The following is a 14,330-nucleotide window of genomic DNA, read 5'->3' on the forward strand; positions in this document are numbered from 1 at the left end:
CCATTCTCCTACACGTTTTTCTAGGTTTACCTCTCGCCAGAAAGACTTGTAAAAAATCGAGTTAAACGCAAGTGTTGTTTCTATTAGTATGGTACAGTTGGTCCAAGAAAAGGCCTAACCCTGTTATCCAAAGTAAAGTTTTCCTTCAACACTAAATTGTTCTGTATGGTCCACATATTGTTCAGTAAAAGTTACATTATTTTGAGCGTCGGGATGGGTTGGAGGGGGGGAGAGGAGAAGTCGATAGAATTTCTAAAACTACGCGGTTTAGCGTGAACAACGTTATATACAAAAATGTTTAACATTAAATTTGAAATAAAAAAGGTCCCATGCATAATCTTTAGAAAACGAACGATTCCAAAGTTACGGAGGGTGTACATATAGACCATGCTATATAATTTTACAAAAAATTTTTAAGCAAATTAGTTTTGAAAATTGTAAAAGTGAACTCGAAATAAAAATGTTTAAATTTACAAACTGAAAAAAAAAATTAAATAAGTACGAAGTATTCAAACATTATTCTATTCTTCTTAACTTTATAAAGTGCCTTCTATATTGCAAGAAATAGTCTTAAATTCCAGTCACATTTAAAAGTTTAGAAGAAAAGACTATATGTGCCTCATTATTTCTCGATATTCAGCAGGATGTTGATAAAGTCTGGCACAACGGTTTGCTATATAAATTAAAATCTTCACTGCCTAGCGATATATTCTTTATTCTGAAGTCCTATATTAACGAACGTTCCTTCCAAGTAAAAATCAATAATGATTTCTCAACCTATCACTCAATCCAATCCGAAGTTCCTCGGTCCCTTACCGTACCTAATCTTCACTGCTGACATACCTATTACAGATGACAGTGGCGACTTTTTGCCGATGATACAGGCGTTTTAGGTTCAAACAAAGACCCAGATATAACATCTAAAAAGCTGCAAATTTACTTGCACACATAAAAAAAAGGAAGATGTAAACCTCCGAGATGTTGAATCGGGTTATGTCTTAGCGCAGGAAAAATAAATTGTAATTTATTAAAAATTGTACATTAAATTGTACGGATGATTGTATGTTTATTAAAAAAAAAAGTTCAGAAATACAGAAAGAATTCCTCTGATTGTAGATTGTAGATTGAGGCCATCAAATTAAAATAAAAAAAAATAGAAAATTGATTTGACAAAATCGAAAATTAAAGTCAATAACGAAATATCACCTCAAATCACATTTACAACAAGAAGACGCATTTGTCCACAAGTTAGTTTAAACAATGCCCCCATTCCTGCTAAAGACGTTGTAAACTTATCGTTGGTATCTTGGGTTGCGTCTGGACCGAAAGCTCACCTGAAAGCAACACATTAACGCCAAAAAAACTCAGCTCAATAAAAAATTAAAACAAATGAACTGGTTACTTGGCAGAAAGTCACACCTATCATTGGAGAACAAAATACTGCTTTACAAAGTCATACTTAAACCAATATGGACTTACGGAGTAGAATTCTCGGGCTGTAGCAAGCTTTCAGACACCTAAATTTTGCAGATCTTTGAATAAAAAACACTGCGTATGATAACTAACGTCCCTTGGTATGTGAGCAATACAACCATCCACAATGACCAAGGAGCACCAACTGTAAAAGACGTCATATCACTTCACGCCAACAAGGCCAAAATTCTTAATTCAATGCACCACAGCCAAATTATCAGTAAACTACATCAGGGACCAATGGAGGAACAAGGATGGAAGAGGACTTGGTCAGAAGACCTGGTTACGTAGGTGAAAATGGAGAACTGTCGCTAAACGGTACCCAAATCAAGTAAATATTGTCATAACATTTACTAATTACTCAATGTAATTCAATTAATGTAATCTAATAATAATAATTAGAAAAATTGACATTAGATTGGCATTAGGACTTATCGATTGAATGGAATTTCCACGAAACCGGAAAAATTTTTCGTTTTGTGCCTCATATGTGGCTTAAATATTGAGTTGGGTGGATTTATTGTCGAGTTTTGAGTTTTCCTCATTTTCTATTGGTGATATAGTTTCTGCCTCTTTGAAAAAAAAAAGCATATAAATAGCAGAGATAACTGAAATTTTTCTTGTCATGTCGTACAACTTATTTTCTATAATTTCTCTTAAAAGCAGAAATTATTGCTTGATCCATCGGTTGAATAAGTGAAATTATATTGGCGCGCCAGAAATGGATTGTTACATTATTCAAACTCACGTCGGGGTTATGGATAGAGCAGTTATGAACAAAATAACAGAATTTTTTTTTTTTATAATTTTCTTGTCGAATCTAATAAGTCATTCCTTAAATAGGATTGTTGTCATCCAAACATTTTTATTAAAACTGTATTACGGATTTAAAACACGTTGGACTTTTTGATTTTCCAATAATAAAAAAGGCAATTTATGACTTCTTTTGCAATAAGGACAACAGATAATCGCCAATTTCTCCTTTAAACTTTTCCGCCTACGGATTTGTCCCCTGAGAAACAAAAGGTGTCGTCTGGAGTAGCTCGGTAATAAAGCGCAGCTTCGCTTCGTCACAATTGTATACGCACATTGGTTCATAAATTTTAATTAATGAAGGTAACACATTCGTTATCCATGTATTTGCGGCAGATACATCGGCATTTTTTTTCTTTTCCAACAATTTTGATTTAAATTTTAAATTAAAGTTAAATTCTTTCTCTTTTCTAAAATTTTAACTGTTTCTAAAAATACAGTCAACGAAGTGGGTGGGCAATAGAAATTTTTAGAAAAATGAAAAAGTGCTTTATTACCTGTGGATGTTTCTCAGAAGGATCTCATCAAATAAAGAATTCATTACCTGGTAGACCCTTATAAAATAATTTTTAAATTTTAAAGAAACTATATTATTATATTATATAAAAAGTTATTCGTTTACCTAAAAAATATTCTTATGTATGAATATACATATTAAAAGATATTCTTTTATTAAAACGTATTCCTATAAACGCATAAATTTATTTAGAATAAAGACGTTTCGGGACTTGAAATTTTTGGGATATTTCTGTAACCGGTATTCTAATAAGCGGGTATAACCCGCAGGTTTGACTATATAACACTTTTTTCGACCTTCCCTGATAACTACTGAAATATCGAACTCTATCTATAAGTTGATATTCTTGTATATACATACGGTGTCCCAACGAAAATTTGTACTGATTTTATGAAAAAAAATCGGTTGCCTGTAAAGTCGGTTTTACGGGCGAAGATTTTACGTGACAACGTCTTTTTCTCGGTAGAATATTTATTGATATGAATATTATTAAATTGCACAATAGGAACAAGGAATTGAATGAAAATAAGAATTGCACAAATTTTAACTATAGAAATATATTTTGTTTACTAAAACATTGTACATGTAAACTTAAACTTAACTAATTTCTATTTGAGTGATTTTGTTGAGGATAGGACGATGATAGGAGAAATAGCATCGCACCAGCGGACCGATCATGTTTGAGTGGGAGAGAGACGCAAGGCATTCGCCGGTCCGGCGGGCATCTCTCTCGTTCGGTGACTCATCGTAACAGACGTGAGCGGGCGTTACACTTTTTCATGAGTGACTCCGAGCCACAACCTAATTTAAGACGTTGTCACGTCAAAATAATTCTTGCAATTTTACCTCTATGTTGGGGTTGCAGCCTGCCATAAAAATTGCCCTCATTTTGATTCCACCCTTGAAAGAGAAGTTAAATGACCTATAATGTGGACGGGTGAAGTAATGTTCATTACGTACATAATCGTTTTTATTTTTCTTACACTAATATATTAGTTACCGAGAAATTGCATTATAAAATTTTGTCGCAAAAAGGTAAATGACATTTCAATTTTAAAATAAAAGTATTAATAAATACATGTTATTACCTATATTAAAAAAAATTTATGGTTGAGATCTTATTATTTCACAGCATGCACAAGCAAATTTTTGTTATATCTTTTGAATGTAAAATGTATAATAATTACTGATGATTTAACTGCAGGTTTAAAGTATAAATCGTGACTTTAAATTATGAGGCAGAAAATCACATCGCATCTCATCTCTAATGTAAATATCTCTAAACCTTACCTCATGCGCGATACAAAGACAGGGGCCAAATCTAAATTGGTCCATATGCCGAGATCCCCCAGGTCTTCCCAGCCGGAATACTTCACTAGCACGCAACTTGGAGAGGGAGCATCTGAAACCAAGAAAATCCCAATTATTGTTTGAAAAGGTTTTACCGAATTTGCATGACGAATTTTATAATTTTATTATCTTTGTTTTATTCTCGTCATATTTTAGTCAAATTTTCAACTTTGTCTGTTTATTGATTTTAAAATATTATATTATAAGCTCTATTAAAGTAAGCCCATTGCATAACAAAGAAAGTGATATTAAGTTATTAAAATTTATACAGAGAGCAAAATTCTAGAAATTTTGTTATATTTTTACAGTGTGTTTTATTTTAATATTATCTTGATGAAATAAAACATTTTGTGTCGAGGGAGAAATATAGGTCAAAAGTTGAACAATAAAAGAAAGGATACCAGCAACTTAATCATTTTGTTGAAAACATTTCCTATTTGAATCCATACACATCATCAGTTCTTCTAAAGTTAGTTGCAAATAAGCAAACATCCATACAGATGAAAAAATATGCCGTAAATACGATGGAAGTGAAGAAGTACCTAGCTTAACTGATGAACAATAGAGACTGAAAACTGTTCAGTTTTTTGTAAGAAAAAACGAAGGACAAACAGAATTCCAAAAAAGCACTGTAACTATTTACAAATTAACATTAAAAATTACTTTTTTAATTTGAGTTTTACTAGCATTATTTAACAAAGTTATTATAACGAAGTAAATGAGGATTTAATTTTGTATTACCAACGAGATACTATAACCCTTTACCTTAGGGTTGGAGGAAAAAGGAAAGAGACTGAGCTTAAAATTTAGATTAAACAGAAGGTAAAAAAGGGAATGAATAAACTAGAAGCAAGACATATTAATCCAGATGGGAAGTTAAATGACTTCCAAGAGAAGTCGATCATAGACTATATAATAATGAGATAGAAATCCAAATTTATGTGCCAAGAGTGCAGAGTATTAAGAGGATCGAACTGTGGGCGTATCACTACTATCTTCTAGTTAATCTTTTGTGCCTCTTTAAACAATACTGCAAATAGAACACCGAAAGTGAGAGAAACAATACTACACAGTACAAAACGGAGAGATATAAATTGCACCTTTTAATTCAACCAAGTATTAAACATCTTTTTCAATCTAGATTAGAAAAGGAACTAAATAAGATAGACAGAAAAAGTATACAACAACCTTAAAATAATAATAAAAAAATTGCTTATAAAGTATTAGGAACAGAGAACAACGACAAAAAACACCACGAACCATCATGAATGGAATAGAGGAACATATCAAAGAAAACGGAGAAGTACGCAATTAAATAAAAGAAGCAAAAAACAATTTCCGGGAACAAAAATGTCTCCAAGTTGAAAATTTAATTGGTGGTTCTCAGACTACGGAAGCATGGAAAACTATCACTAATCTACCGAAAAACACCCATAACTCCTTAAGCAACTTAATTCCTATAGAAAAGTGGGAAAGTCACTATAAAAATTTACTCCAAGAGTCCAGATTGGAATATATGGGAGAGGAATACATGATGGAGAGACAAACAAATAGTAACATTAATACTACTAACAACGAGGTCCGTACTACAGTAATTAAAATAAAAAACGGGCGATCCCCAAGACCTGGAAATAAAGCTGTAGAGTTACTTTAAGCAGGAGGTCCACTCCTAATAGAACGAATAGCTTTTCTAATGAATCAATGCTGCCAACAAATTAAAGTACCATCTGAATAAAAAACCGCTCACTAAGTGTCCATCTTTAAAAAGGGTAATCGAAAAGATCCTAACTGCTACAGAGGATTAAGTGCCCTACCTACTTTCGAAAGATTGTTTGGAAAGATAATAAATGGAAAAATACAAGATGATGTAGGACATCTAATTAGCGAACACCAAAGTGAATTTACGCCTGGTAGATCTTGCAGTGATAACATGTTTATACTCCAACAATTATTAGAAAAAAGAATAGCGGTTGGTACTGAAGTACATCTAGCCTTTATCGACCTAGAAAAGGCATATGATACAGTTCCAAGACTTAAATTGTGGCAAGCTTTACAACAACTCGGCATTAGTCAATACCTTTTAGGAATAATCACATAAGTATACAGGGATAACACTAACCTAAAAATCGGAAATAGACTATCAGAACCAATAAAAGTAACTAAAGGACTAAGACAAGGATGCAGTATTTAACCCTTACTGTTTAATTTATATATTGAGGCAGCCCTCCAAAATTGGAAAAACCTCTGCCAGGGAATGGGAATTCCCATAGGAAATGACGTACTGTTCTCCCTAAACTTTGCGGATGACCAAGTCGTCCTAGCTCAAGATTCTTATGATCTAGAATTTATGACAAAGAGTCATTACAGAGAATATGTAAAATGGGGGTAAAATTCTGCAGCTGCCAAATTGCTTGTCCTTAAAAAACGGAGTAACAAATTTTACAAATCTATAAGGGATACAACAAAACTATGTAAAGTGAGCAAGGGCACATTACTGTTTCGAATATATGCAGAATATTTCACTTCCATGCATTCCTATCTAGGAAATGTACTATTTTAGACAATTATCCGTGCTTCCATTTTCAATTCACAATGTTGGTGATGGAACTGCTATGTTTTGCCTATACCATGAAGGCCTTGTTAAGAAAGGACCAAACGAAGTTTGCTCCTTCCCATTGGATTACTTGAATATTTATGCTTTGCCTAGCATTCAAAATTTGTACCTATATAGCGACAAGTGTGCAGGATAAAACAAAATCATTCGATGATACGTTTTCTCTTGGCATTGACAGATATGGGCCGATTCAAAAAAATTTTCTATAGATTGTCTTTAAGAGGTCATTCATTTATCCCGAATGATAGAGACTTTGGTCTGGTTAAACGTGTATTACATCGAACATCTATGTACCAGGGATTTAAAACTGGAACTAAGAGTTAGGTTGGCGAGGTGCTATGTTTTTTCGACTTCATTTTATGGAATGGAATCTTAGACCTTGAATGCGACATCAATGAAAAAACTGGAATTATATGAGCTGTGGGTGTACAGAAGAATTCTGAAAATATCATGGACAAAACACGTCACAAACAAAGAGGTTCTGGGAAGGATGAACAAAGAAATGGAAATTTTAAATTCAATAAAAACAAGAAAATTAGAATATCTCGGACATATTACACGCGGAGAGAAATACACCTTGCTCCAACTGATTATGCAGGAAAAGATCCAAGGAAAGAGAAGCATAGGGAGGCGTAGAATGTCATGGCTGCGCAACCTGAGAGAGTGGTACGGATGTACTACTATTAAATGAACTTTTCAGAGCAGCCGTCTCAAAAGTCCGAATAGATATGATGATTGCCGACCTCCGCCGCGGAGATGGCACTTGAAGAAGAAGACATCGAACAGATCGCTATTACTCTGTCAATGAAGTCATGGAACTAATATTACGTCCTTAAAAGAAACATAAGTTTTTAGTAAAGCTAGTTGATACCACAGATATTCTTGATTTTTAAAAATGGTGGCCCACTCTCTACAAAAAAGTTACCAATTCTATTAAATGTGTCGCTAACAAAGCACAAAGGAAAGAACCTTTTAAAATTTCAGAATACAACAAATTTGTGAGACCAGGATCCATTCTCTCTTCTGATGAAAACCATAATGTATCTTTGCCATTTTAAAAACTTTAAACTGTTTGTCCTTGTGTAGTGTAGTGTAATGTACAATTTTATGTTTATGACATTCTCAACAGATTGTTGGATAGGCCAAAACTGACGAAATGCCCCTGAAGATGCTCTAGGAAGCGAAAGTACTTAAGCAAGATTTAATTAATATACTGTGCTCGATATTTACCTTTGATTTTATCAAAATTTGTATTTGACTTAAAAATAAAAGGTAATGTTACAGTTAGTAAGTTTATTGGTGGCGCTATAAGGAGTATATCTACTTTAAAAAAGCCAGGGCAGTATGATGTTCAACTACCTACTACTCAAGCTTATCAATCGAAGTGTCCCATTTTGAAAGAGAAGATAGGCGATTTAAAGAAGACACTTCAGTACTTACCAGAAGAGCACAAAGAATTTTATAATACGTTAGAAGACTGGCCAACTCGCCAACAGGGAATAGTTTCTTACATCATCACATGTAATTTAACTTTGTAAAAGTAAATCAATGTTTTTTGGCAATAGTTTCTTGTTATTTTTTTAAGTTTAATAGCTTATTTTTATGTTTTAGATAAAACATATATATATCAACAACTATGTATATTAAGGAATTTTTTAAACCCTATTGTCAGTATTTTTATATTTAAAATAATTTATAACAAATAATCTCCTGGAAACGATTTTTAGTTTCTCCTATAAAATTTAATTTTGATGACTTACTGTGTTTTATAACTAACCGATTTAAATATGTTGTCTGAAAGAGATACCCGTCACAAATTCGAATTGTTTTTATTCAAGAATCGGGGATGTTCTAGAGATAGTGCAAGCACTCCTGACAACGGCACAGTAGACAAAATTTGGTTTAGTCCCCACTTCCATGCGAAACGCATTGTACTATGCACTGTATAATTCCACTTACAATAGAACCTTTCTGTTTTTACCTGAATTTAACTACGCCTTCGCGCAGCTCCATGGTCAGAAGTGTTTTGACTATCTTTAACTAGGTCAAATTTAAATGTCAAATGACATTAAATATAAAAGTAACCTATAAATATCTATAACATCCTGTTTTTTACTTATAGACCTAATTCTAGATTAAAAATTAAAATGAGATCATTGAAAAGAGCGAAATGTTAAATGGAATTAAAATGTTATTTAAAGAATACTATAATACATATTATAATTATTTTACTAGTTTAGCTAGTGCAAATGATAAAAAAATAGAGGTTAAAAATACTTATAGTATAAGATCCCACTGCAGGATCACTAGGTCCAAAACGTAGTTCATCAAACTCACATGTTTACATACATTTATAATTATCAGAATATATATGTACATTGATAATGGATTGCCAGTCAAAAAGTGGCCGCAAATATTTTTAATTCAATAATTAATAGTAATTAGTTTTTAACAAATATTTGATTATTACCATTATACGCAAATTTATTAATTACTTTAAATATTGTGTATGTATGTAAATTATATGTATATTACGGTACCTGTGATGATAAATGGATGTTTCTTTCCAGTGCACTCTACTATGTAAAATCTCTGGACTGGTTGGACAGAGTCTATTTACAGTGAGGGTGGATTTTTTTAATAACATCTTTAAGATTTTTTACAATATGTTTTACAATAAGACCAACAAGTAAAATTGTTTGTCTCTTCAATGTCAGAAAGGTCCAGTGACCCAAGCATTAGAACACAAATATTGGCTTGTTGTCGTAACACGAATATAAAAAGCAGCAGGGAATTGTTGAGAAGATTGTATGCCAAAATGTTAGGATGCATACGCAACACGTTTTGAAATTCTTTTTACCCTTCAGAGACTGTTAGTACCTGCAGATCTCTTTGTGAGGCGTCATTATGGATATACCAAGGAACATTAGCGATTGTTCTTGAGTTTTCAAATAAAATTTTTGCATATCCATAACATTAGATTTGATAGCTAATCCAAAGAGCTGCGAATCATATGACAAAACGGGTTTTCTAACCCACGATGTGCCGCCGTGTACTTTGTCATTTGAATGTTTTTTGTGGAGAACAATGTATTTAGAAATTTATTATAATTTTTGTCTATTAGATGAGTTTCTAATGCGAGCATAACATCAATTTTCTTCTTTTCGAGAGAAAATTTGATTTTTTGCTGTTCCAGACAACTATTTTAAGTTTGTGTTGCATTAGTGCATTTTGGACAATCATAATTGTAAGGATATTAAGCATAGTGTCCATTCTTTCTATTAGTTTTGCAATCAGGTTTTCAAGGTTGGCTATTGTAGTTAAATGATTTGAGCCAACATTACTTTGTTGGTTTGTGATTTCAGTCGTTTGATTTCCTGAAGTTTTTAAGCGTAAGAAACACTAGCGATTACTGTTTAATTGTTAGTTTCCTTGTTGCCTGTTCTATGGGTATCTGGTTTGTCCCTTAGTTGAGTTTTTCTTATTTTTGCTTTTTTTTTGTATATGCTGCAACTAATATAGTTAGTAGGATGGTTTTCCATACAAAGTACACACTGTACGATACTGCTGCATTTCTTGCGTGGATAATTTAACGTATGTTGATTACTTGCACACATTACGCATCTTTCAGGCAGGTGGCAGAATTTTTTTGTTAACAATTAGTATATTGGTGTAAATCATGCTTGGAATGTGGTGGTTCAAAGGTGTATCCTTATTTTGGAGTACTCTTACTTCATACATGTCTTTATTATTTGATTTAGTTTTTGGTTCTACATAAAAAAGTTGAAGCGCTGTTTAAGATCGATTCTTACATATATTAAGCATCTTACTGTTTTATGCATATTACGGAGCACCACTCGAAATGTTCTTGCTTTCTTTGTCCGGTCGGTATAATAGTGGATGTTTTTCTTATTGAGTTCTTTGGTTATGTTCTTTGCTTATAAGTAATGTTCAGAGGTATAAGTAATATCCATGGGATGGATTTTGACTTGGTTATTATGAAGACATTTATTATTTCTAATAAATATCTAATAGGTCGTATATCACCTACATCCCTAACAAATATATATTAAGGTTAAGTCCTTTTTTTACCGTCATCAGATGCGTTTTGGTTGGTGTCATCAGGTACTTCATCTAAGCTAGCAAATCTATTAAACTTTGCTGTAGGTGATTTGAACCAGTAATCGCTTATTATTGTTTGTTTTATTTATTTATCATCTTTAGGGCTGTCATTTTTTGCTACTTTGCTGGACTGAACAGTCTCCCATTCTTCCTCTTGATTTTCATGGCTCTCTTGTGAATTAATGTTATATAGTTGTCACGGTTAATTGAAAGAAGAAGCATGATTAGAACGAAAAGCATTACCTGGTTCGTGTTAATTTTCAATCAAGTCTGTCTCTTGAGGTAGTATTCTGTCTATTGTGCAGTTTTCATTGCTTTGTGATTCAGTAGACAAGGTTGATTTTCACGATGGTTGTTGCATGGTACTTTCTTGTGGTACGCAAGGTAGTGGTATTTTCTTCTAAAGTTCAGTTTTTTAACAACTAAATGTTTTATACGTCATGAAAATTGTTTATAGGAGTCTATGAATTTATTTGCTGGTAATGTAAGGAAATATTACTTGTGATATTTTATTTTCGTTTTTACAGAACACTGTATAATAACACTATACTATATAATAGTATAGTGTTATTATACAGTGTTATACTTAACACTATATAATATTACTAATTACTAGACTTACGCAAATTTACAAGAACCTCTTGTAAATATTTGGAGATTCTTTCTTCTTGAACAGTCATTTCTTGACACTTTCAAGATTACTACACCGATTTTTATTTGATTTAATTTAAATATTTTAATTGTTATACAAAAACGGTTCATTTTTAGTTTATTCCTACAATCTTAGATTTTAAAAATGGGTACAACTATAGAATATTTATATTCTTTTTTAGATTTCATCTAAAAATAAATTTCAAATAGATCAGCATGTCAGAACCGCGAAACATTGAGCTAAAAAAATAAAAACCACATCCGGTAAAAAATGTCAACATTCAGTGTCCAAGTACTTTCAGTTAAATTACAAAACACAAACCGAACAATAAACTTTTACCGAAGACTTGTGTCGTGCATTAGTATCTTCTAATAAACCGTTTTCAAAATTATCTAATGAAAACTTTAGTTATTTTTTAAAAAAATATTGCAAACAAAACATTCCCAGGAAACGAACTCTAAAGAGAAACAATTTGTTATACTCTTCAGTTATCCACAACATAAGAGCCGAAATAGGTAATAATTACTTTTTTCTTCAAACGTCAAATAATGATGACATTACTTATCTAACTTGATCCTGTCAAAGTTTGATATCTCCGCCGGCAGCAGTTTTTTTTCCCATTTCTTTACGGCGGATGTTGTCATGGCAACAATATGAAACATGTCACAAAGCAACAATACAAATGTCATTAACAACAATTAAACATCATTTTTATTTATAGTAATATTAAAAGCACAATTAGTTAATGAGGCATTTTCAAAATTGAAACCATGCAAAAATGTTCCCGACTCTTGATACGCATTGGTAATTGTTGATGATACTGATGGTCGAGAACAACTTTCAGCAATCATTCCCGATGTTGGCGAATCATGAGGGTTTAAAATTTTTTGAGCATTATCGTTCTTATCGGACTTGGAGGGCCCCAAACGTGCTACTGCATCATTAGCCGCGGACTCAATTTCGTTTAGGTTTTCCATTTTCGCACTAGATTTGTGCTTGCGGTTGCAACAACAATAAGCTATCTTTAATAATTGCAAACAACTGTCAAACAACTGTAACCAGGGAGACGCAAATCCCACCGACGACTTAATTATTTTAATTTCTAACATCTAGACGACTTTGATAGTTGTCACAGTTAATTTCGAGTAAAAATAGCGTATGAATTGTACTATTTATGATTGAAAATTGCTACGTTTGAAGAAAAAATAGTATACTTTATTCGGCAAAGAAGCGACTTTTCTTGACTTGCCCTCTATTACTCGCCTCACTTCGTTCGGCGCGTAATATCGGGCGCGTCAAGAAAAGTCACGCTTCTCCGCCTCATAAAGTAATATACTATTACATATGTGTGGAAAAGACCACTGACTCGTCAGGAAGATACATTGTGCACTTATTGATTAATGTACTTAGCGATAAAACCTTTCCATTATCGTGTTTAATTACCTGAAAGCAAGTGGAAAAAACCAACGCTCTAACAATATCACAGTCTCTACAAGAAGTATTAGCAAACTTTTTTCTTCATGCTGCTGTGCCTAATGATAAATTATTGCTTATTTTATCTGATGCCGCACCATATATGGTGAAAGCAGGACAAAATTTAAAAATATTTTATCCAAACTTAATACATGTCACTTGTTTAGCGCATGGAATAAACAGAGTTGCGACGGAAGCAAGAAAAAAATTTCCACTAGTTAACAGTTTAATAGCGAGCGTCAAAAAGATATTCCTGAAATCACCTGTAAGAATACAATGTTACAAAGATATGTTTCCTGCTATTCCACTGCCACCGCAACCCATTTTAACACATGGCTGGAAGCAGCTAATTTCTATGCTGATCATTTTGTTGATTAAAAAAAAATAATTAACCTTTTAACGGATGATAGTTGCCAATTAATATTGGAAGATGAGAAAGGCTTTCAAAATAACATCCTCCAACAGCAATTGTCATTCATAAAATCAAATTATAGTTTTGTCCAGAAAACTATAACTCAATTAGAATCCTCCAAATTATCATTGTTAGAGACTACAGTTTTAATAACAGAATTTGAGTCATTGTGTCAAAACGTTAAAGGTACTATTGGAGAAAAAAATTTTCAAAAATTTAAAGTGACCATGGAAAAAAATAGTGGTTACCAGGTTCTTTCTGAGGTGCTTCAAGTACTAGCTAGAACACTTAATTTAGAACCATCTATAATAGTATATTTGAAAAATGCCCCGGTTACATCAGTTGATGTCGAAAGAAGTTTTTCTATTTACAAATATATGTATTCAGATAGAAGCCATAAGTTTTTATTAGAAAATTGTGAACATCATTTGATAATCTATTGTTACCAAAATTCAAAATAATATTTATATGTTAAACTAAGTGTAGATGTTATGTATTTATAACTTATAATATTGTAAGTTTTGTTTTAAATAAAAAAATATTATAAATATTTTTATTACATGCATATTTTCTAGATTAATATGCATATTTTGCATAAAATATTGCATATTTTTGCATAAAATACTGCATATTTATGCGCATATTTCATATTTATTTGCATATTTGCCTAAATCTACTAATTACTAATAAACGATATATTTTCGAACAAAAACTGGTTACCAAATATATTGGTTTAAAAAATGAATTTATGCGAACTTCTCCAATAAAGGTTGGATCAAACTAAGGGTAGATGATTACACAATACCGAAGTATTTCTCGCACAGTGGTTATACGATTACTGAGCCATGTGTGTGCACGAAAAATATTCTTCGCTTCCTTATTAAGGTGCGGTGTCTACAGGATC

The 14,330-nt window shown here is 32.3% G+C and overlaps 1 protein-coding gene across 1 annotated transcript in view; it reads right to left on the bottom strand.

Annotated features, from left to right (window-relative positions):
- LOC140434632 (voltage-dependent calcium channel gamma-5 subunit-like) overlaps window positions 1-14,330 on the bottom strand; it is a 1,250,929-nt gene that overhangs the window by 694,724 nt on the left and 541,875 nt on the right. Inside the window, exon 4 of the mRNA XM_072523038.1 lies at window positions 4,094-4,205. Coding sequence (XP_072379139.1) covers window positions 4,094-4,205 — 112 coding nt within the window. The remainder of the gene's footprint in view (window positions 1-4,093; window positions 4,206-14,330) is intronic.

The sequence above is a fragment of the Diabrotica undecimpunctata genome, chromosome 2, assembly GCF_040954645.1.
Source record: "Diabrotica undecimpunctata isolate CICGRU chromosome 2, icDiaUnde3, whole genome shotgun sequence".
Lineage (NCBI taxonomy): Eukaryota > Metazoa > Arthropoda > Insecta > Coleoptera > Chrysomelidae > Diabrotica > Diabrotica undecimpunctata.